This window comes from Phalacrocorax aristotelis, chromosome 2 (genome assembly GCF_949628215.1).
Source record: "Phalacrocorax aristotelis chromosome 2, bGulAri2.1, whole genome shotgun sequence".
Classification (NCBI taxonomy): Eukaryota; Metazoa; Chordata; class Aves; order Suliformes; family Phalacrocoracidae; genus Phalacrocorax; species Phalacrocorax aristotelis.
Genome location: NC_134277.1, coordinates 101,330,086 through 101,355,678, shown reverse-complemented (window position 1 = coordinate 101,355,678; position 25,593 = coordinate 101,330,086). Strand labels below are relative to the sequence as shown.

The 25,593-nt window shown below is 37.0% G+C and overlaps 1 protein-coding gene across 2 annotated transcripts in view; it reads left to right on the top strand.

The window, feature by feature from the left end:
* INVS (inversin) overlaps positions 1-25,593 on the top strand; it is a 111,396-nt gene that overhangs the window by 68,150 nt on the left and 17,653 nt on the right. For both annotated transcript variants that reach the window (XM_075084518.1, XM_075084519.1), the window contains 6 exons: positions 3,764-3,935; positions 8,738-8,893; positions 10,412-10,641; positions 12,234-12,340; positions 15,649-15,861; positions 24,510-24,811. In XM_075084518.1, coding sequence (XP_074940619.1) covers positions 3,764-3,935; positions 8,738-8,893; positions 10,412-10,641; positions 12,234-12,340; positions 15,649-15,861; positions 24,510-24,811 — 1,180 coding nt within the window. The remainder of the gene's footprint in view (positions 1-3,763; positions 3,936-8,737; positions 8,894-10,411; positions 10,642-12,233; positions 12,341-15,648; positions 15,862-24,509; positions 24,812-25,593) is intronic.

Sequence of the window (25,593 nt, the reverse complement as noted above, 5' to 3'; positions counted from 1 at the left end):
CGGTAGAGCTAAGTATGAAATTCAGCAGTTTAATGATTGGTGGTCAGAAATGTTATTATAGAAGTAGCTCTCAAGCACTGGAACTTAAAAGGCTTTTTCAATGCTGCTTTGCCTCTCATAGTTGAATTATGCCATGCATAGTAAGCTGAGAGCTTCCATCCAAGTTTTCTTCAGTTGTATTATTCATAACCTCCCTTTACAAAAAGGGTTATTTAGTGCCTAATTAATGTAGTTATGTAGTGCATATTGCAACATTTTCTTAACAGGGATGCTAATTTGGGTCTTTCTTGCCTACCCACATGTTAATTTTCCTAAAACAAGTAAAATTTAATGCCCTTGGTAACCATTCAAGTTAACATATCCAGAAGTACTATTGAAAGAAGGAACTGACCAAGGTGTATTAATACCACAGCTGTCACCTTCTGTTTCCTTGGGAGAGTGAGTTTTGGGGTCTTAGTGTGGTTTTTTGGAGGTGGTCTTAGTAAGACCATACAGATATTTTTTTAAATTCAGACCTTCATTTCAGCATAGCTCTATGCATAATTTACACCTTTTTTTAGATAAGTTTTTGTTGATGCTGATTATTGTCCATTAGGTGGTATGTACTATTTGGGTCTGACTCACAGGCCTTTCTTTCTAGTTTGAGTCAGACTCATGAGAAAGATAGAATGTTTTTATTTACAATCTGGTGATTATCTCCACATGCTTTTATCTTTTTTTTTTTTTTTTTTTTCTATATTGATACATTCCTAAATAATGTTTTTTTCATATTGGCTTTCTTTCCCTGGGCTTGATGCAGTTGTATGAAACACCTGCATTATGTTGCTGCCTTTTGATCCCACCAGCCAGCCAAACTGTGGTATTGTTTAGGTTTTTATGGGGAAATAGAGTAGGTGATGGAATCAGACATTCTTTTGTAATCTTGTGTACTTACAATGAATGTACTGTTTCCCATCTTATGTGTAGAAACAAGCAGGAGAATCTTATTCAGATCTGCAAGCCTCTTTTCGCTGGTGATGATCCAAGAGCCCCTGTTTATGCATGCTTAAATTATGTCTGGAGTGTCTCTCCTTTTTATCACTCTGGTTGTTTCTGAGCACCATTATTTGCTTTTTTTTCTGGATTGAGTAATTCCCACCACTGCATTCCATATGCACAGTCAAACAACTGCATGGAGACAGAGCCTTATTTTTTTTGGCAGTAGCATCTATATATTTATGGTTTGAGACCCACGTTGTTGTTTTGTTCAGTCTGACCAAGTTTGGATAGGCGTGGTATGTTTCTCAGTTAAAATGCGATGTTTCTTAGTCCCTAACAAGAAGAAGAAAGTTCGTTCTTTTGTGTTTATTATAGATATTTGTATTGCTTTCAGTTTTACTTAACTTTGTATCTTGTTCTTTGCTCTGTTTTTCTGCGGGTTACTCGCTCTAATATAACACTTCTGTGTTTTAAAGACTGAAGAGGCTTAGCCAGCACTTAATTTACATGAAGTATTTGTTCTCTAAGACTAACTTATCCCACTTATTATAGAAGGAAAGTTCTAGAAGAGATGTTACTTAATAGAACCACACAAATAGGTTGCCTGAAATTTAGATGGTTTATATGTCCTGCAAAAGGTCCAAATACACATCCTTTTTAAATTTTTGAAGTTCATGTGTGAAGGCAGATGCTCTATTAGTATTGATTTATTATGCAGAATGAAAGACTAAATATATATTATTTTTTCCTGAAATTTTCCAGAGATGTCCAAGACAATGTACTTCCCTTTCACATGCTTCTATACATTGATCTAGTAAATGAAATGTGGATACCCCTATTTCATATTCATATTCATATTGAATGGAACTCACATTCTATTCATATCATATGAATCAGTATTCAGAAGTAATATTTAGTATTTTTCAGCATTTTTGATAGCACAGAATGAAATGATCCAGATTTACTCCTTTACTGCTGTTTTTCAGCTTTGTTGGTTTTTTATTTTCTTCAATTTTTTTAATAGAGATAAAATCTGTGTGATTTTTTTCATTACAAAATACACATAGAATTAAACTGATTGATACTTCTGTTTTCTGATTTCCTGTTCTAATATAATTTAATTTTGTTTTCAAGTTGTGATAACTTCATTTTGGAAAATAACTTAGAGTGCTATGGGGTTTTCTTCCACTTTTCCCATTAAAAACTCTATAAAGAAAGAGCGATTGAAAGAAATGTTGCGTGGCTAAAACTTAATGGAAAAATAAAATTACTTATTTATGTTTGTAGGATGTGTGCCTTAGTATTGAAAAGGTCCAGCCTTCATACTGCTTTTCACTTGGCAGGATTTCAAGCAGTGCAGGTACTGGTAGGGTGCTGAAGTTGCTGGCCTAATGAGTAGCCATTTGTGTCTGAGGTGCAGAGGTGGTCAGTGTGAGTACAGAAAGCTAAAAACACATGCTGGTTTGTGTGGAAGGCTTAATGCTTCCATGCCTTATTATTTCTGGCTGGACCTTTTCACAATAAACTGATAGTTCAGATATGGACCCAAATTCACAAAGCTGTTAGGATCTTAGATCACATTAACATAAGATAAATGAGAATTTTCCTATTACTTTAGAGGGATGAAATAGTAAGTAGTTGTTAAAAAAAATCCAAGCTAATTAATAGGACTTAGGCATTTCAACACCTTTGTGACTATAAGCATTTGATTCATTATAGCCAAGGAATTCTCATCTTACCCAGAGCAGTGATAGAGCTATTTGGGGGTCACACAGGGAAAAGGATAGAATAGTGTTAGTACTAAAATATAAAAATAAAATAAAATCATGAAACCCACTTTTTTCAGTTTTTATTGGCTAGCCTATCAGTGGTTCTTAAGAGATATTTACCGGCTGTTAAATATACAGCCTTTGTAAGTCATTAGATAGAAAAGGCAAAATCTTCCCCTAATTCTTTCTCTAGCAGTCATGGTTTCCTCTCCCTTCCTTTCCTGTGTGGCTTATTAAGGATTTAGCAGCAGGTTAAATAAGTGGGCTTGCTTCCTGAGAGCTTAGCATAACAGAAATTTGAACAGGATTTGAAGAAAGAATTATTTTTGCTTTGATTTAAATAGAGATTTTAGTGTAACAGTTACAGTGGAAAGTCTGGACTCAGGTGGTAAGATTTTCTTAATATTTTTTTGATTTATAATATTTCATTTTTATTTTATAATATTTCAGTAATTAGTAACATGTTGATATTAATAAATATTAGGAAATATGTCTATGTTGCCCCAAAAGTCCTTTTTTGGTTTTTTTGTTTGTTTGGCTGGTTGGTTTTTTTAATAGTCACATTATTAGAGTTTGGCAGACAAATATTTGCATGTGCAGTTGTATTTAGAACTGGAGCAAAAAAAAAGTCAGGAGAATATTTTGAAGAAACATTATTTTAGTATCATAGTATTACAGTAATGTTTTGATGAGCCGATAATATTTTTCCCATTGCTTTCTTCACAGTGACTGCAGTGTTTTTTACTTCCTTATGATGAACACATGATGTTTGACACTAAAGAGAAAAAAGTATGAAATAAATGACAGTATTAAACTCGTAGTTAAGGATGCACTATGAACACTGACAAGGAAAAGGGCGTAGCAGAAAATATAGTGCTCCTGTTGAGCTATTACTCTATATAAACATAAAAAGGAAAAATGAAGCTTTGATTTGCTTCGTAAACAGCTAAATGAGACACAATAGTTTCTTGTTATAGATTCCTTTTAATGTTAATTTCAACAGTATGTCTTTTCAGGAAACAGTGGAAGTATTTTTGAAACATCCTTCTGTAAAAGATGACTCAGATCTTGAGGGAAGAACATCCTTCATGTGGGCAGCTGGCAAAGGCAGTGATGATGTCATTAGGACTATGCTGACTTTAAAATTGGATATTGATATCAATATGACAGACAAATATGCTGGCACAGGTAAGATGCATTACAGTAAAGAGCCACGGAACATTTGCAGTTAGTCTGATCTCCACCAAATAAAAAACATTGTTAGAAGCTATGTTATTCTTTTCCTGGACACGTACCTTAATGCTGAAAATATTTCTGCGTTAATGTAATGATGTGTGTGAGTGGCTTTGCCTTATTGTGGGAAAGAAACAAATCTTTTCTGTCCAGATTGGACCAGTTCATTTGAATATAGCAAGAAGAAGGAATTTACTGCTATGCTGCTATGTAGCTAGATCTGTAATGCTGGGAAAGGAAGAGCTGTTCTCTATTTTAAAGAATAACATGAAATATAATTGCATTAAAAAGCCCTCCCTGAAAATGCCTGTTAAAACCATTTATTTGTCAGTAAATGACGAATTTATGGTTGGACTTGGTGATCATAGAGGTCCTTTCCAACCTTAATGATTCTGTGATTCTAAATAAATACTTTGAAACAAAATAGAGCAAACTGACCAGTGAAGTGGCTAAACTACCATCATGAAAATCATAAGTATCATAGTCATTTGTAAAGATAGTGTAATAAAGATCAGAGCTATTGCACTTCTGTTGTCCAAACAAGAGGTTAAACCTGATACCCTGCAAATTTATCATCCTGTTATCTGCCCAAAGCAAAAGATAGGTATGCAAACAGTGTTTCAGAATTCAAGCATGCAAGTCATGAAATTCCAGGTTTCCTATAGCAACTATGAATTTATCTCCTTTAATGAAAAATTATAAGAATTTGTGGTAGCAATATCACACCTATGTAACACTTTCAACAAAAATAGAACAACAGTTCTGACAGGGAGACAGGTGTTGAAAGGTGTGTGCATCCAACAGTGTTGGAAATACAAGTATAAGTAGTGGAGCTGTATATGTGCTGATGGCATCTGAATAAAAAAAAAGAAGAGGAGAATATGAGTATATTGGGCATAAAGTGGAGGGGTTAGGTAGCAGGGAGCTGTAGGGGTAAGCTGTGTGGGAGGAGGTCATGAACTGCCCTGTGCCAGTCGCAGCCAGGTCACAAATTTAGAAGTTAAGTGCAAAAATGTAAACCTATGTATAATAAGTAGTAAAATGATAGCCAAGCTGATAGAGCACACACCTGTGAATAATAGGGCATTTCTCCCGAAATGAAAACTATGTTATTTTAAACAAACAAGAATATATATTGTAATGTTTGTTTATACAAATCTTAATATATTTGTTTTAAAGTACTCTCAAGCATTATCTTTTGGCTGCACACACACACAAACTAGCCTAAGCTGCATGACTGGATTTAGGGAACTTGCAGCATAGATCTATCCCAACCAAGAAACAAAGATATGATTTTAGCAGCTTTTCTGTTTTCAGATCACGCTTCGGAAAACATACAAATGGTGAATAAATGCAGTGGCAGGGTTGCATGGTTCAGGATTTGGAAGATAGCATGTATGAATTTTTTACTTTCATTTAAAGAGTCAAAATTTTTCATTTCCTTTGGTGGTATGGTGCGTCTTTACACAAAAAGCCAAATACAGTTACCATAAAATTCTATTTAAATATCTAAATTCTTGCTTTTCTTACAAATTAACAAAGAAAAGAAAAATCAGTCTTTTCAAGTTACGATAGTTTGTAATTTTTGAGTTTAAGAAATAGTGCAACATGTAAAATCTCAGTCTTCATGTCTGATGAATTTAGAAACTACATACTCTACAATTTTAGCCTTGTTTCATCTTTTATCAGTCTCACCTATATTTGCTCCTTCCTGACAGTTCCCTTTTAAATACCTCACAGTATTTGTTTCAGACCTTAAGGTGCAGTAATGTTGTAGTCACTGCGCAAACCTCCTTACAAAGGGTTTTCTTCTTTGCAGACAGTAATCACATACTGTGTTTCTGAAATTACTCAGGTGTTGATTTCATGCTTGAATAATTCAGGTGGTTTGGTTTATTATCTTTCAGTCTTAAACCTTTCATAGCAGTGATGTGTAATCACCTGATTTTGTTGTAGGGCTTTTAATCCAAGGAAATGAATTGATTTTCCATTTACTTGAAACTGCCGTTTTGTAGAACAGACTAACAGCCTTGAAGTGGGGAGCTATGCCGTTCATCGCTTGCTGTTGAGAAATCTGAACTTTACCATTGTGCAAGCATGTGCAGTAGCATGGGCTTTATTAAAGTGAGCTGTAACCTTCAGAGGAAGCCCACCAGTAAATCACTCTCTGATTTCAAACCTGTTTTTTTTTTTCCAAAGGTTCTTAATCATTCCCAAGTTTTGGTGAGGCAAAAGTAGTGTTGTATTCTGACGGGAAACTGTGCACTAATAGAAAATAGCATACATGCCACCGTGCCTGGGATACAGTTGCTGAGGAGAGTTCAAGGTTGTGTTTTTCTGACTTTTGTGTGCTCACTTATAGCATTGCGTTAACGCAGCCTTCTGCATTTACTTAAAAAGAGCAAGCTCTCCATTCAGCTTTGCTAGGACATCGAGACTCTCCGTATTGTGTAGGAGAATGACACCAAGGGAAAGGAATTTCCCTCTTCTCAGAGATCAGCGCTGCAGGAGCATTACAGGGGCAGCTTTATAGCTCTGCCGTCACTCTGTACAATGGAGAGGGCTCTGTCTGTCGGCTGAACAAAGAGCCTATTGTGACCAGCTGGCCGAAGAATCTCTTCAGTCACCGTGACTCCATCACAGAAAATTTGGCTTACAAGAAAATACTGAGCACAAAGTGCAAAACAAGATGCCTGCGTCAGAATGAGTGATAGGGGGGAAGAACCGGCCAAGCTGACACAGCAGCTCTTTTTCTATTGTATTGTTATACACACACCATGTGTCATCTGATGGAGTGGTTTACTGCCTTTGGTTTCATAAGAAATGCAGTACAAAAACCAGAACCTAGAGTTTACTGTGAGGTCAGACCATGAAAACCAGGCCCGTCCAAATGTACGAAGCAGCAGGGATCTCATTCTTGTCAAATTTCTGCTGATAGCCACCCACTCGCATAGCTACTGCAGATCTTACTGCTTACAGATGTTTTTCATGAGTATGATGAGTTCCCCTATGCTTTTTAACTGCGACGGTTAAACATCAGTGCCATCTTAAAGGCATGATTTCAGTTACTAAGGCAGCACTTCTCATACTGTCTGTGGCTGTGACCCCGGTTCTTGTAGGAGGTGCCTCATTTGTCTGTATCACAGTTCCAGTTACTATCACTAATTTTGAGAATGTGTGTTTTCAGGCAATGCACTTCAGCTGGATTTGATTGACAGACAGCAGGAATAACCTGTGCATTTTAGTAGTGCCTGTGTAACAGGTTATGCTGGGCTACTGTTTCGTAAGCTGTATGAAGCTGGTACCATTGGTAAACGGCAGCAAGCAAATACAAAACGCCTGACTGTTTTGATATTCTGGCTATGGTTCAAGAAGCAATTCCTTCTAACGTTGGCCTTTGTGGTGTGCCTTTCTGTATAAAGCCTCTGCTGGATCCTGACCCTGCCCGTTTTAACATTAAACAAACAGGGACATGTACGTACTGTTCACAGCCCCACATTTCACTTGATCGAGCAGACTGAATTCTCACCAAGGAAGAATTTTTGTGAAATTTCATGGGCAAATATGAATTCACCTTACTAAATGCATATTTATGAATGGCACTGTTTTGTATTTTATTCTAAATTATTATGATTTGGTTGTCTGTGAAATATTCTACATGTAAGGCAGTATGAGAATGTGGATTACCTGATTCGATTGCTGACTATAGGAAATAATCCAAAGCACTTTGAAATCAAATTGTAAGTGAAATCACCAATATATGTGTCCTCCATGGGTTTGAAATCTCATTGCTGTGTGTAGTTCTCCTTTCCTTGAAAAAGAGCCGTGAACTGGTCGGACTGACATTTCAACATTTTCCTTAACTCCAGCTGGCAGTGCTGGCAGGATGCTGTGTTAGGCGATAGCCAGCTCAATTATAGGACACCATGTCTACTTCTGAGGTCTAAAGTATCTAAAGTAGCTCTGGGTTGGTTTTGCCTGAGTGAAGCCTGCACACATTTGAATCTGAGGGGTCAAAGAAAACTGCGGAAGAGGAGGAGTCTGCAGAATCAACTTGCACAGTTTTCTTACAACTGAACTTCGTAAATTGTACGGATGAGATAAAATGCCGTATCTGGTCTTTCCATCATCTCTTTCTTTTTCCTGAGGAAATCAGGGAGCTGCAGATACTGTGTGGGGTGTGATGGCCTTGCTACATAATTTTGCGTAAAATTTTCTCTAAGAAATTTTGAAAAAAAAAAAAAAAGGGGGGGTGGGAACAGTGAGTGGTTATCTGGAATTACTTTTGAGACAGCTTTGCTTATTTGAAAGAAATGAAAAAGGTATTTTCAGGAAGACAGTGAAGAAATAATGAAAGCTTTCCTTCACTGGTAATGGGCAGTTTCACCTCCAGTGGGGTGATGTAAGAAATGCCACAAAACAGAGGCAGAAGTAGATCAGGTTATGTTCTCTTACTCAGAAGCTGCTAACCTTCCACAGATCCTCAGTATAAGCCAATCCTGGTGGTGGTAAGTGTAAAATTCCTATTTGTTCAAGTTAGAAACATGTTTCAAGGCTAACAGTTTTTCTGCTTATTGCCTGTAGGGCAAGAAAAGGTGGATAGTGATCACTTGTTATGATTCTTCAGCTTCTTGTAGCTGAAAAGCACCTTTTCCACCAAAATGGGTGAAATTAGTTTTTATTTTGACTGTTCTAATTGTGAATCTCCAAAGCTTATGGTATTGTGATTTATTTTTCCTACCACTTTATTGTTTTAGCGTTACACGCTGCTGCTCTTTCTGGCCATGTCAGCACAGTGAAATTGCTGTTGGAACATAACGCCCAGGTGGATGCTTTGGATGTCATGAAACATACCCCGCTTTTCCGAGCCTGTGAGATGGGACACAAAGAAGTGATACAAACACTCATTAAAGGTCAGCTGTTATGAATTTACAAACCTCTTCAGAGTTCTGGTGCTGTGTTCTGTGGGACTGGGAAATAAACAGCATAGCTGAGCAAGAGGTGGGGTAGAAAATTACTTCCCTGAAGCAGGTTTTGTCTGTAAGTACCCTTTGTGGAACAGTGCTAGTAAATGTAAAAGATTATCAGAGTGTTATGTAAAATGGCTAGAAGAGTTAAATATAACACTTTCCAAATAGGGATAGTTCTTTTCACAGCTCTTTTCTGCTCAAGCCTTTTCAAGTATGTTCTAGTCTCTCAAACTGCCCCTTCCCCAGCAAGTCATTGTTTTTCTTTCTTTGTTTTTTTTTTTTTCTCCAGTAAATAAGACCAGATTAAGCTTTCTTCTCTTTTGTGAGAAAACATTTTTAGGCTTCTTTGAAGACTTTTTGACTATTTAAATGTATCTTTGGTTTTTTAATGAAGATAGCTATCAAAAATCCTAAAATCATTAATATTTTCCTCTGGTTGGTTTTTATAAGAAGTATTGTATTTGTACACAGAAATATGTTTTAACAACATACACAATTTTAGATAATTGTAAAAACTCTGCTGAAATGGAAGAAGTATGGTGAAAGAACAGTGGTATCTTAGATGCAAAATTCTGTCATTTTAGTTTCACGGAAAAGTTCTAAGCAGCTGGGAGCAGTCTCCCTCCTACTTGAGATATTATCCCATTTATGGACAGTTGAAGGATCAAGGCTAACAAGTTGCAAGTTTTCCGTCAACCAACCTTTCTTTCTGAAAAGCGTGCTTCCCTCTGTGATCTGCTGAGCATATTTCAACCTCCTGTTAAGCTCTTCCTCCCACCCTCTATGCCATTTAGCTTTTGTAGATGCAAGAAGCCTAGTTATCAGAATATGAGTTATGTTTTAATTAAATATTTTATGATATAGACAGTCATCGTAGCTGGTTGGTTCAGGTTTTTATATTTTGTGGAGTTTTGTACGGGCTTTTTACATCTTACAAGAAGACAGAAAAATTTATTATCTGCATAGAAGAGTCTTAGCATTCTTGAATTTTAAAAAAATCGAGCTTTTTTCAAAAGTAATTCTTACACTATGAATATTTTATCTTGTCTGCTTGTAGAGATTTAAAAAGATATTTCATCTGAAGTCCAATTTTCAAAAGTGTTTTTGTTGTTAAGAATTAAAAGTTTCACTGAAAATTAATAGGCCTGAAACAAATAAAGGCTAGACTTTTCAAGGGCATTTGACAAATCTGGAGATTCTAAAGCATCTGAGAGGTTGCTCAGAAGCTTGTAAAAAAGTTAGGTGCCTGACCCTCACTGAAACTATTTCATTCCCAGTTAAATTTGATTTAGGTTTTAGGATTTGAGTTACAAAGTTGAAGTTACTTTCTGAAATATTTCTCTGAATTGTCAGTTTACCAAATAACGTTCTAGCTGAACATAGACCTATTCTTCTTTTTTTTTTCTCTGCTCAGTCAAAAGTGTGTTCTTTTTATGGTCAAAAATGTTTTTGTTGTTACAGGAGGAGCAAGAGTAGATTTGGTTGACCAAGATGGCCATTCACCCCTTCACTGGGCAGCCCTGGGAGGAAATGCTGATGTGTGCCAAATCTTGATAGAAAACAAAATTAACCCTAATGTGCAGGATTATGCAGGTAGAACCCCTCTGCAGTGTGCTGCTTATGGAGGTTACATTAACTGCATGGTAGTGTTACTGGAAAACAACGCAGATCCAAATGTTCAGGATAAAGAGGTATGGTGTTCTTCGCTGGGCTGTTTAATTAACTTCAGAATAACCATAAATCAAAACATTTTCCTTTTCTTCAAGGTCATTCTCTTTTATGGGACATGGAAGCATCTTTGCTATTGTTTATCACGACAGGAAATAAATGCATCCTGACGTAATTTTCCCTATGGCTTCACTTCTAAAGTCTTGAATGAAAAGTAATATTTTAATATGCAGCATGAATTGAAGATTCATATTTTTCCATATCACTTTTGATTTTTCCTTGTCAAAATGTGATCTTCTGAGGAGTCATATCAATCATCTGATTTCTTAACTTCTATCGTTCCTTATAAACGGCTGACATGGAAATATGATTTTTATAGTCTATAATGTGTTTCTTCAGCATAGAGATAGAGCAAGTGAGATCGCACAAGAACTGCTTCAACTGCTTATCCACAAAAGCATCCACATACATGTCACTCTTCCAGATGAAAAAAACCCCACTGATGAGTTTTTATGTTCTTTTGTGCCATTGTTCAAGCAGCAAGCGAAATTAGGAGCCAGAGTAATTGTGCAACATATAACAGATTTCTTTGTTATGTAACATAATTTCTCAGAATTCAGTAGAACTTCATCAGTCAGAAGAATTTCACGCAATTTGTTCAACTTTTCTGTAGCTATTCATTGTAGAACATGGGTAATTCCAGGTAGTGGAAAAATGGTTTTTATTACGGGTTCTACAGAGCATGCTGGGGAGATTTTCCAACCTGCTACGAGGTCTGTATGGCATCAGCTTGAGGACAGTTGAATACACCACCTCCACCTATTTTGAAGACACTGCAGCATGCTCTTCAGCACGTGGGGTTCAGGCGGTGGCTTGCTAGCGCTAAACTCAGAATGGCTTCATGTTTTTCTGTGGTACCCAGCCTCCTAAGTATTTCCTACATTTGGAGTTCAGAAAAGCAAGCCACAGACAGGAGGCACAGCTGGAAATGAAGTGTAGTATCTAGTTTTGTTGATATTAACAGAGCTTGAGGTATTCATATTGTGGTTCTGTGATCGCAGTCTCAAGAGTGGTTGTACATCAGCTGGCTGTATAGCATGCAGCTTGAGCGTTGGACTTTTGCTTCGTGTGAGAGGAACTAGACTTCTGAAATCAAGCTTGTTTTGAAAGCACAGCTGGAGTCTTCTTTGTCTGCCTGAGCTGATAAGCTTTCCTCAAACTTCCTTTGATTTTGAATTCTGTAGTAATTCTTTCAGTCTTCTCACAGTGTTTTGGAGCAGCCTAGAAAACAGCCAGAACTACAGAGGTTGATGAGAGCTGCTTCAGACCTGGGTGGCATAGTTACAAAAAGCAACTCTAGAGCTAGTCTCCTAATGCTGTTTTCCAGCTACTTTAGGAGGGAAAGCACTAGTGTTTTGAACTTGTTTAAAAAAAAAAAAAAAGTTGCTTAATTTTTAAGTTCTGTATTCTTTTATTTTAATGAGGAAGTTTATTTAGAAGAATTAGTTTGTCCTTCATGTTCAGAAAAGCATTGAATTCCAGTATGTTTTATGACTTTTATAGTGGCATGATAGAGTTTGGGGATAATATTGTTGTTCTGTTCTATTGTTTACAGGGAAGAACTGCTTTGCACTGGCTCTGTAACAATGGCTACCTTGATGCTATAAAATTGCTGCTGGGTTTTGATGCTTTCCCTAATCATATGGAGAACAGCGAGGAGAGGTATTGCTTGTCTGAAGGCATTCTTCTGTAATTTAACAAATGTGCTACCTAGTGATTTAAATCTTAAGGGTTCAGATATTGTCAGAGAATCATGGCCTTGTATCTAAAAGGAGTGCTGTAATCTTGGGCTTCAGTGTAAGCAGCTCTTCTAATGTGAAAAACCTCTTCTTTGGGTAAGACATTACAACTTCAACTGTCCATGCCTTTGAGCCTTGAGCTTACAGAGATTTCTGCAAGACTTTACTCATTCTAGTCTTGTTTGAAATATTAAGGATCTTTTTCAATATATGAGGTTGACAGTGGATATGTACAGACAAAGGTTGAAAAGGCATTTGTGCTGCTGTTGGACTAGACTGAAATTTTTCTTTTCTATTTGGTAGGAATACAGTGAGAAGAAAGAAAACAGGAGAAATGTAATGTTATGTTTTAAAATAGTGATGACAAATTACCTGGTGGTTAACTGTATTCTAAAGGCCTAGTTTAAAACAAAAAAATCTTCCTGTAATCTTAAAGAGACAGTACATTTGCATCTCTTTTCTTTGTCTTTCATTGACATATAAATAATAGTTTTTTAAAAGTGATTTGGATTGTGGAGTTTGAATTAGTCACCTGGCTGTGAAGATAATTACTGTTAGCAGAAATGTATAATGCCTTTTTTAGGGTAGATGACCTCCTCATAATTATAAATAAAATTTTGATCAGTATGTCATATAAATTTGAATATTTCAACATTTTAAATAACTTGAGGACTTTGAAACCCCATGTTTTAGTGCTAAATTTGAGACTTCCATACTTATCCTGGTTTTTAATTGCTTTCTTCCCCCATCATTTCTCTTTTGTTCTCTGCTCTAAACCACTCAGATCTCTCTTCCTTTTCTGTTCTTATTTTTTATTGAGAAACACAAATGAAAGTATAAGTAGTTCCTAATTAAGTAGTGCCAATAGTGTCTTGATAGAAAATTAAATAAACAGTTGTAATTAAATTACTCTTAATAAGTAAGATTAAAAGCCACTATTTTGCCAGAAAGGAGGCTGCTATTTTCCTTACTTTGTAGAAATGTACTAATGATGCTCAATGTCCGGAAAAGACTTTAGCTGTGGTTTTACTGTAGTCATTCAGTTAGTATCTGTTTTTGTTTCCTTTCTGGCATTAATATATGTTCTTCTGTATAAACCTAGATTACTCAAAATATAACTATCAGTATTCCAAATGTCAGCCCTTAAGCACTAGTCCGTGTGCAGAACAACACAGATCCCCAATATTTCTAGATGAATCAATCTTTAAATATAATTCTCCTAAAAATATATATAATGTATGTAAAAATTGCACAATTGCCTCTTAATAAGCACCTACAAAACCTTGTTTTATTGCTTGCTAAGGGATCAGAAGTATGGGAAGTGGAAGAATCAAGTTGAGTGTTTTGAGAGAGAGTAAAAATAACCTCATGGATATGGTTCATCCATAATTGGATGAAACTGTTTTTTAATCAGTAACAATTTCACCAAATAGTAGATTTTTTCCCCAATATACCTATAGAAAGATGTTTCTTTTCTTCACTTTCTTAGAGTGTAATATGAGATACCAGTTCAAAATTCAAACATAGTGGTAAAACTAAATAGGTTTGTGAAAAGAGGAAGCTGAGATTGCATCTAGGATTTTAAGCTGCCCACTTGCTTGCAGATATGTGATCAAGTGCTAGCCTGGAGGGTTGGTATTTGTCGTTCTTTGCAAATTTATTTCGTAATCCAGCTTGATGTCCTGGGTGCATCCTGTGATGCCAGCCTACCTGCTGCTTTACCAACTTCATGCTAAATTACATGTAACAGCTGATGGCTAATGTCTTCTTTGTGTGTTTTCCTGTGAAGCTAGCTTGATTTAAAAGCTATCTGCTTTAGAGATAACCAGTGGAAAAGAAAATTTATAACAGGCTTTGAACTGACACAACAGAGTAATGGCTGGTTGTGAGGAGTGTATGTGAGCAGCCTTGAATGGGTAGTGTCCGGTTGTACAAACCCCTATTCAGATTTTATCTGAGTGATTTTTTAACTTTCAAAGGTAGCTCTAATGGAGTTAGAGAATCCACATTTAAGAATATGGGTCTTCATGACTGGGATCTGTAATACAATAAACCGTCTTGGTACATACATGCTAGTAGCATAAAGTGTACTTTAGTATCTTTTTTATCTGATAACTAAAATATTCAAAACTAGGTATACTTTAAAAATGTGTTTTTCTGAAATGAGGTCCCTTCTGAAGTTCCCATTCCTGGGTTATCAAAAATCTGTATCTCTTTAAATGCTATCAGCAACACACCTTGACATACAAATTTTCATGTTATGTCATTGTCTTTATTCCTGCAGACACTTCAGTTCAGATACTGTTAATCCTTCCATCAAATCATTGCTGCATGGCAAGTCCAATTGTGCTTTCTGTCTGTTTTTCTTTGCTTACCAGCATTGCGTCCTAACAAGTTACCATCAAGAAGAACCCTAATTTTCACAATCGCATGCATTGGCACTTGCTATGTGGTAGTCTTGTATTATATGGTCTCGATTATGGTTTGTGACTGATAACTGGCAGTCACTAAGTGTCTTTGCCTAATGTTTGGTGTTGGTGAGGGAGGTATGTAAATTTTGCTCGTGTTGTAACGGGAAGTTTGGGAATTACTTTTAAAAGGGCTTAGGAATCCTTGACACCATTAAAAACCAAAGCCATTTAATATTTTTAGCACCTGTGACCATTTGAAAACAGACTTAAGTCTTCCTAGTGCTTTAAAAAAAATATTATCCCTTATTGCAAGTGTAATCCTGCTGCTTGGTCAGCCATACTGTCCTTAGTCATTGTTATAGAAGCTAAGCCAGACTTGACTCTAGAACTTAAGTTTGTATGGAAATAACACAGAAAATGGAAAAAAATGTTTTAACTTGCTTTTTATGTAAATTACATTTCTATATGAGAACCTCAATAACACCTTTTTAAGATGGCTTGCCTAAAGCAGTTAATTCTATGGATAGGGCTTTGTAGGATTTTACTCCAACACTTCATAGTCTGCCCCTCCCCTCCGCCCCTTATATGAGGGGACTAAAATAAGCCTTAAACGTAGTAACGGCATGTAGAATGAGTAAGACAGGAAAATAATACTAAAAATTAGTAAAACAGCCTACTGAAAACAGTGTTTAATCTGTCTTCGTACTAGAAGTTGCCTTATTATGAAATAAGGACGAAGTAAATGCGCGTTATGGTTAGAATTCTAGTTCAATTATAATTGTCGTGGGTTTGTTTTGGTTTTTTTTTGGTTTTTTTTTAGATATACTCCACTTGATTATGCCTTGCTTGGTGAACACCATGAAGTGATTCAATTCATGTTAGAACATGGGGCTCTGTCGATAGCTGCCATACAAGACATTGCTGCTTTCAAAATTCAGGCTGTCTACAAAGGATATAAAGTTAGAAAGGCTTTTCAAGATAGGAAGAATCTTTTAATGAAACATGAACAGCTGAGAAAAGATGCTGCTGCCAAGTAAGTATGAGACTTGAAATCTACTCCAGAAAATAGACATTTGACCTATGTTTGTATATATCAATGTATGATATTATCTTTTACACATGATCATTTATTGTTCCTCTGCATAAAATTCATGAAACTGTACAAAGCATATAATAGATTTTTTCCATACACCTATAGATGGAAATTGTTTTCCAGATAATCCCAAATTAAATAACAAGCTTTATATAGTATACAAGAACAAGGCAAAGTACCAAAAGCCGAGAAACTAGCATGTTAGCATCCATGAATTTTCACCTGATATTCTGAATGATGGTAAAAAGGCTTGGAAAACATTTATCACTCTAAGGTAATGGAAATAATTATTGACCCATCAAGTCTTTGATAATAGTTTTGAAAATAAATAAGTCGATTAAAAAAAAAAAAGGAAAAGCCTGGATTAGTAAGGTTTAACGTACTGTTTCACAGGGGAGGTTGTGCTTTTCTAACAAACTGAACTCCTGGACTTTATTTGCAACTTCTGTCTTGGCAGTATCATTCTCTGCACTTACATTTTCTGCTCTTGAATTAGAGAGTTACCATGAAATCAGTATTTTAGATTATAGATAACTAATATATGCAATTCAAATAGTTATTTGTAAGATGTTGTCATGGTTTAACCCCATTTAGTAACCAAGCACCATCCAGCTGCTCGCTCACCAGCCACCCCCTGCAACAGTGAGATGGGGGAGAGAATCTGAAGAGCAAAAGAGAGAACACTTGTGGGTTGAGATAAGAACAGAGGTAAAATAAAAATAGTGATGATTATAATAATAATAACAACAACAATAGTAATGAAAAGGAAAACAATATGAGAGAGAGGGAGAGAGAGAGGAACAAAACCCAGAAAAAACAAGTGATCCAACCCCTCACCACCTGCTGAACAATGCCCAGCCTTTCCCGAACAGTGACTGCTGCCCCCTGGCCAACTCCCCCCAGTTAATACACTGGGCATGACATCATATGGTACGGAATATCCTTTGGTCAGTTTGGATCAACTGCCTTGGCTGCGCCCCCTCCCCTCCCGGCTTCTTGTGCCCCTGGCTGAGCATGGGAAGGTAGAAAAGTCCTTGACTTTGTGTAAGCACTGCTCAGCAACAACTGAAACATCACTGTGTTATCAACATTGCTCTCACCCTAAATCCAAACCACAGCACTATACCAGCTGCTAGGAGGAAAATTAACTCTATCCCAGCCGAAACCAGGACAGATGTGTAGGTTCTAAGTTTCTACTCTGTCTAAATGAGGTAATGGTAGCAAAGTGGTGAAATTCTAAACTCAGAAGGTACTTAAATGATCATCAAAATACCTCGCTTGCTTGGCCTTTATCTTTAAGATTCTTAATATAAAGAAGAATAAATCAGTACCTGATTCCTCTTGAAGAACTCTGATTCTGGAATTAAAAAACATAACAGTCTGAAAAGATTTCTGCATGATTTTCTAGTATTATTTCTATAAAGAGAGGTCATATGAATAAACACACAACATAATTATTGCACCTAGAGGTATTTTTGTTGCATCTTTGTATCATAGACAAAGTCAGCTGCACTCTCCTCTATTTCAGATTCGGTGGTTTGATGTTCTGCATAACTGGCCAGTCTGACCTTCATTGGGTTTGAATGCTGCTATTATACTGGTTAATATAATTGTTAATCCCCAGTAAGGACCAAAGCTAGAAATATCAGATGACTAATGTCCTGCTCACATCTTTAGATCCTAAACTTGTAACTTGCAGCCCTCCTACTATTTGCCTTTCCTGCTGAAGTCAGTAGAAGTCAAACCCATACATGGAGAAGCTGCTGTTGAAAATACCTGAACATCTTATGTATTTCTCTTTAATTCAGAGAACTCTGCTTCTTGCTGTGTGATCACAATTGACTTTACCAAATGAGGTAACTATTCTTTGTGATGGCAGTCAGTTTTCGAAGAATCTGTGGTACCTCATCTAGAAGATTAAATGGAAAAGGATTGCCTCATGGAAATTTTGGGGTGGTTTTATAACTGTTTTCCTTTGTGAGTTTCTGATGTACTTTCTGAAACTTACTAAGCTGTTGTTGATTTATTTGAAAACAACAGAAACAAAGTCTGTGCACCAAATACCATAAAACCAGAATTAAAATACAATTGGATTGTACAAGCAAATCAAGTTGTCACATAACAAATTTTATTTAATTGCAATTTTATGATCTGTAATAAACTGGAGGGGACATTATGTTGTCATCATTCTGCATGCCCATCTGTGCATTCCACAGCTAAAATTGGCCAGGGTGTTGCTACATACAAATTCTAATATCCCTACTGATGTTTAAAAATCTGCTCTCCAGATAACAGTAGACATTATGTGGGAATCCAGAATGATGGTAAACTCTTAGATTGAACACCCCTGCCAACTATTTCAGTGTATGTATTTAAAACTTGCTTCATAATATGTGCTTTAAGACAGTCTCACTAATATAAATCATTCCTAAGTCTGCATGGTTTTCTTTAGTCTGTTATTCTTTTTTTCCCCTTAACAAAAGGTCAACCAACATCTCATACCTGTATTATTTTCTGGTAAAGTTACATTCACTGTATTCAATGCCTGTGAAATATTTCTATACAAACGTATTCTCCAGTGCTGAACAATCCTGTATCAAAGAAATGGTAATTTATAAAATTAAGATTGATGCAGGCCAAAACAACATGCATGCTATTATGTCACTGAGCAAAGAAACATATCAGGAGACCAATTTGGGTAAGCAGGGAAGCCATGACAGAGCTCAAATGCAAAAAGGCAGTATACAGGAGGTAGAAGCAGGGATGGGCTGCAAAGGAAGGGTGTAAATACGTTGCTTGGGCATGTAGGAATGGCATCAGAAAAGCCAAAACTTAAATGGAGTTGAGTCTTTCAAGGGATGCCACAGGTAATAAGGTGAGCTTCTGCCTCTACATTAATAATAAAACGCCAAGCAAAGAAAATATGGGCCTCTTACTGAATGGTGTGAGTGACTTAATGATAACAGACATAGGTGCGGAAGAAGTACTCAACGCCTTCTTTTCCAAAAAGGACTCTCAGGCCTCTGTGCTTAGAGAATTGGTTGAAGGAGGAGGAGAACTGCCAGCTGTGAATGAGGATTAAGTCAGGGATCACTTGAGAGAACTCAGCCTGGACAAGTCCATGGGACCAGATGGGCTGCATCCAAGGGTGCTGAGAGAACTAACTGATGTCCTTAAAAGGCCACTTTGCAACATCTTTGAAAGGTCACAGGGGCCAGGGAAGGTCCCCAGTGATTAGAGGAAAGCAAATATTGCACCCAACTTTAAAAAGTGTCAAAAGAACAATCTGGGGAACTGCAGACTGGTTGGCCTCACTTTGGTCCCTGGGAAACTTATAACAGACATAAGCTGAAACAAGACAGATTTTGACTGGAAACAAAGAGATTTTTTTTCACCCTTGGGACAATGAAGCAGTGGAATGGCTTGCCCAAATAGGCTGTACAGTCTCTATCCTTAAAGGTTTTCAAGACCCAACTGGATAAAACCTTTAGCAACCCAGTCTGACCTCATAGTTGACCCTTTTTTGGGCAGAATGTTGGCCCTGATGACTTCCAGAGATCCCTTCCAATATGTGCTACCTCGTGATCCTATAATCTTTTGAAAGAGGGCAATATTTATGGAATGTATGAACATTAAATATTTCAACAGCCATAAATGTGTCAGTATAATAGGTGCTCTTCAGTGGGAATGAAAGTAATTGGTTATTAATATGTGGGATGGAGAACGTGGCAGGAGGGAAGCAGTGCTTTAGGACAGTAGCACAGAGGCAGTCTGGGAAGGAGGCATTTAGAAAACAGTCAGACTATGTACAGGTAAAATGATGGACTTTTAAAGCTTTTTACAAGGAGGCTTTTGTTTTACTTTTTACAAAACCAGGTCTTTAGGAAAATACTATTTAAGAGATTAAAGCATATTCAGAGAAAACTGATGTCCAATATAGTGGATTTTGAAAGGGCTGCAGAACTCATTCATCACTTGCTCACCTTCCCTTTGAATTTCTCAGAATAAGTTCCTGAATCCATACTTCTGTTTTTGCTAAGCCTTCTGGATTTCATTCTGACCAGTTGGAGGAAAATGATTGAGAATGTGGATATGAAAGGGAAATGGATGAAAGTAAGAGTAACTAACTCATGATATTTTAGGAAGAGAAGAACTGCAAGAAAATAAAACAGTTCAATTAAACAGCCTCCAATGGATTTAGAAAAATGTTCTAGCTACAAGAGAGTGCAAGTAGATTATGACGTTCTTCAAAAAAAACCTGTATGCTGAGAAAAGATAGGCAGTGTCGCAAGAGAGAAAATAATGAGCTCTTCAGCAACCTGAAAAAAAGAAAGCACATAGTGGAAATTTGGTGCATTTACTAAAATTGAGGGTAATAATAACATACAATGATAAAATTTAACAACCTGAGGTGCAAACTAAGAACCAGGCGACTTGGATGAAAAATACAAGTCGCAAGGGATGTGAGGTATCACAATAAATCATTGTAAACATACACATTGTAAAAGGAAGAGCAAAGAAAGAGTTGGTCCACAAGTGATGCTAAGAAGGCTGAAGTGTTCTATGTCTTTTTGCTTCAGTCTTCCTTAAATGTCAAATGATGTCCGTTAGCAAGTGGAATTCACAGTAGTAACGAAGGGCAGCAATGCAGACTAGAATACTGAAACAACAGTTTAGAGACTAATCGGGTGAGCAAGTGAGATGCTTTCAGATCAGCTTAGCCTGCTAAATTTCATCCTGAGGTGTTTAGAAAAGTGGGTGGTAAGAGTCTTAAAAGGGTTGCCCTTAAAAAACTTCGGAGGACCAGTGGGACCAGAGAGTTCACAAAATGAGCAAAGTGTCCGCATTCCCAAAGGGGAATATATAAACTTCAGTCCCAAGAACCGCAGAAATCTTGAGGTTGGAAAGGACCTCTTGAGATCATCTAGTCCATCCCTGCCCCTGCTTGAACAGGGTCAGCTACAGCACCTTGCCCAGGACCGTGTCCAGTCAGGTTTTGAATATCTATGCAAATAGAGACTCTGTAACCTCTTGGGGCAACATGTTCCAGTGTTTGACTGCCCTCAGAGTAAAAAAAAAAGTGTGTTCTTGTGTTCAGGTAGAATTTTGTGAGTTTTATTTTATGCTTATTGCTTGCTGTCCTGTCAATGGGCGCTACCAAGAACAGTCTGGCTTTATCTTCTTCATTCCTTCCCACCAGGTATTTATAGACATAGATGAGATTCCCCCTGAGCCTTCTCTTGTCCAGGCTGAATAGTCCCAGCTCTCTCAGCTTCTTCTCATATGGAAGATGCTCCAGTCCCTTAAGCTTCTCCATGGCCTTTCACTGGACTCATTACAGTGACTCCATACCTTTCTTATCCTGGAATGAGTAATCAAACATCTATGTATCTGGAACATAACAATGCAAGAAGTAATGGCTGGTCTGAATTTGCTAAGAACAAATTATGTCCAACCAACTCAATTTTCTTTTGTGACAGAATAGCAAGTTTTGTGGCCATGGAAAAATGGTAGCTGTCACGCAGACTTGCCTGAAGTTTTCATACTTTCTGATGTGCCATTCGCATTAGCACAGTAGGGCAAAGTAGCATGAATTAAAATGCTACTAGATGGTGAAAACTGCTTGGAGGAATGCATGCAAATAGTAGTTCTTAATGGCTCAACTTTAAACTGAAAGTGAATATTGATGAGAATTTCCATCCTGAATCTGATACTATGGAGTATTTTCATTTAAAAAGTAAAACGTTCAATTTGCAAGTAGCACCAAGATGCAGAAGACTGTAAGCACATTGAGGACTGAATTAGAAATCAGAATGGTGTTACAATACATATGAGAAATAATTGAGGAAAAATAGGTAGTTAGGTAAGGACAAATGGACTGCTCTACGCATTCGGGAAGACCAATCAATGTCGGAACAGTGGGCAGAAATTAACTGTCTTTTTAGCATTTTTATTAAGGACTATCTGTTAAAAGGTTATAGTAGATCAGAAGCTGAACATGTCACGAATCAACAGAGTCATGCTTTTAAAAACAAGCACCATGCTAAATTGTATAGCAGGAGGCGGCTGTTTATACAACATGAGATATAACTCCTCTTGGTACAGGCAAAGCTTCAGCAGTAGTAGGATCATACCTGGAGATATATTTTCAGTTATGATTTTTTAAGTAACTTTTTTTTTTGCAAGGATAACTTCAAAAATGCTCTCCGGGTACACGGACATGTTCTAAATTTAAAATGTCCTCCACAGAGTAGGTACAAAAAGCAAAATGTTCTTAACAGATTAGAAGAGGTTGGATTCTTTTTTGGCAAGATCAAAAATTCAAAGCATCTCTGGTCTTCACAAATGCCTAAGGTTGAAGCTGTTGCTTTCCATCTGCTAAAGACTCAGTTTCCATTCTCTCACTTTTGTAATGAAATACAAATTTATGACCATTCAGGACAAACTTCTGTTGCAATTATAGTGGAAAATGTTGGCCTGCCAGCTCTGTTGTCACTATCAAGCTGTGGTTGTCTAACTTTAGAGCCCAAGTCTGGATCCTATTGAGTCGCCAGAACCTTCTGAGAATGACTGAGAGCCCTTCATTTAGGAACTTGTCTAATTCCTTTACTTGTTCATGAAACCTAGTCTCTCAACTTAGACAACAGTAAAATTTGGAAATTTTAATTTTGAAGTTATCCTTCATTGTAATACAAACTGAATTTCTGACTAAACAGAGCAAAACACAATGGGAGGTTCATAAGTATTCAGGAGTCTGTTAATCAGCTAAGCTCTACTGTCACAATTAGGATGATGGTCTATGAATAGGGAGATTTGAAATCCCTTCCAGTTATTATTTCCTCGGTTTAATCTGAAAAATTAGCTCACAAACACTACCTTTTAAAAAAAATTCCCTTTTACTTTTTCTCAGTTTCTGGTCCTGTGTCATTTCAATAACTTTACAATTGGTATGTTGCTGCAGTTACTGTTTTGAGTTAATCTGCATATCCAAAGACTGCAGGCCACTCTGGCTTGATTGTGCATCACACAACCCATCTCACTTTCTTTTTTAATACCCTGAACGGAGGATACTGGTAATAGGCTGGTTGATTCCTGTGAAGAAAAGAAAACGACTATTCTGTGAATAGTAAGATCTGATTTAGCAGCTCAAACAGGAGAGTAACGGCAGTGAGATCTATACTGTACGCGAGACAGACGTCCCCACATAGTCCGGTTGTGGAATGCCAATATGGTTTGAAACTGGCCACTTTTTTCCATGCCAGAGGGAATACTGAACCTCAGACTGCCAGGAGTGTATTTTTTAGATCAATTAACAGCTTTTCAGGTACAAAGTTCAATCAGCCTCTTCTGCAGGGCTCACTTGATAAGATAGTACTGACAGATAAAGTTAAGGCTTCTCCCTGGCAGCTCACACTGAAATGACATATACTGGCATTGACAGGACTCACAGGAACTGGGGATGGCATGCTGCATAACTAACCTGTCATATGCTGTGCTGAGAGCTAATGTGTCAACAGTCTGCAAACTACATTGTAGCACTGGAAGCAAGTTAAAATATCAGGCAGCTACATGATACGACATTTACCACCTGTCCATTCCAACAGGAGAAGTGTCACGTCATCTTACAACCAGTGCTTAATTTATAAAAACAAATTCAATGGTAGGTAGGTAGGTAGGTATGTAACGTTTGCTATGTGCTACTGGGTTTATTCTGCTTTGGAGGAGAAAGAATTCAAAAGCTAAAGTGCAATGACATCCCACTGTGTTTCAAAATAGGCTGCAAAACTTCATTTAACAGATGCGCCTTTCCTAACCTTGTCCAAAATTCTCTTCTATATCTACAGTATTTAAGAGAGGCGTGACTTCTTTCATTTTTGAAAACCAAATGTCATAATTGCAATGGCATATTATGTGCACACAAGTTTTTAATTCACATCTCTCATTTTCGGCATTTATCATTTGTATAATAAGTTTATGTAAAATAAATGAATTATCCACCAATGATAAATATATAGCAGCAAGGTAGTACCAGTAGCTAGTTTGAAGGTTGAAGTTGGTTCATAATTGCCTGTATTAATTATGACACAGGTAAGTATGAGAAATAATTTTCAAAGAGATGACGTCTTTTTTTAAAGTTTACTGATTTTCAAATACAGTGCATTGCATTACTGCTTATATTAAAGCCTTGTTCATTACTAATTAAAAACATAGTTATTAGTATCATATTTCTTGTCTTCTGATATGTCTTCAAAATCCAGCTTTTAATATTCATATACTTATAAAAAACCCTAAGTGTCATTGTTTTCAATAAGGGAGTGTTTTAAAATCAGTTTAAACCTCTGCAAACTGAATGGGCAGCTGGCTTATAAGGACTTGACCTTCATTAGGCTGTAGCTGCAAGTCAGTTGTTATTCTGCATCAGGCTAAGACACTTCAGTGCCGTAGGTGTCCTTTTCTCATGCAAAAGATGTTATCGTCAAGGTTTTATTGTGGCATTCTCAGGTTTCTAGAGAGAAATGTGTTCAAGTTAGATGCGTGCTCCCAAGATTTTGACCTTGGAATTCTTACGGTATTGACTACAATTACAGGAAACGTGAAGAGGAAAGTAAGAGAAAAGAAGCCAAGCTGCAGAAAGGGGTGCAGAACGTGGAACAAAATAGGTTTCGAGTACAACAGAATCCTGCAAGTCGAGAGAAGACTACCGGCGTGTTGCAGTTACCTAATAAACCAACTGACGTACAGAATAAGAGACCTCTCTCCCTCAGTGCTTCACAAATTCAATCAGGGAGAAACAGTAGAGGTTCACCTAAAGGTTGTCACAACAAAGGGACACTGAAGGAGAGTTGCCTGTCAGGAGAGCCTCAGAGTGAAGGTCATAAAATCAGGCAAGGTTTGTAATCTTTTTTAATGGTCCCAATTATCTTTTTTTGTCCATATCTGAGTATGTTTTTTATATAGGACCTGTTACATCTTTCTATCACTGCTTGTTCTTTCTTTTTTTAAGCAATTCATATAGGACAGAGATAGATACAGATTCTTTTACTGCATGTATTCTGTTAAGTGGTCAAATGTATCAGTATCTACAGTGTCTATAAAAATACCTGAAATATGTGAGAACAGGTTGTCGGGAGTTGTTTTATTAGTTGCACTGTTTGCAGAAAATGAGATTGAAGATATCTGGCAGACCTGTGGGATTCTTGAAGAATGTTAATGGAGATATTGTAACTCTTGTTTTTAAACAAGGTTAAAATGAGGGTAAAATTGTTCTAAGTGACATCTCTAGCATACCGAGGGGGCTGCTCAGGCAGCTTCATTCTCCATGACAGGGTTCTCCCATGATTTCCCTTTGAAGTCCTCTTGTTGAGAACACTCTAGGATACTTTTTGAGAAGTAAGACTGTTTTTAGAAATTGTGCTATGAAACAGTGTGTCAAAGCTCTTTCTGTTACTTTTCTTGCCCTGCTCCGCACCGTTATTCTGTAGGTAAAGGCATCGTCCGTTTGATCATCATTTCTTGACCACTCCTATATTAGTTTTTGCAAGATATAAATTTCAATAACATTTCAATCAGTTCAAACTTCAGCCAGTTATAGGAGCCCATGGCTCAAATCTTTCAAAACTGGTCATGTTAAAGCATCTTTGTTATTAGAAGCAAAAATTGGATAAGTGGCTT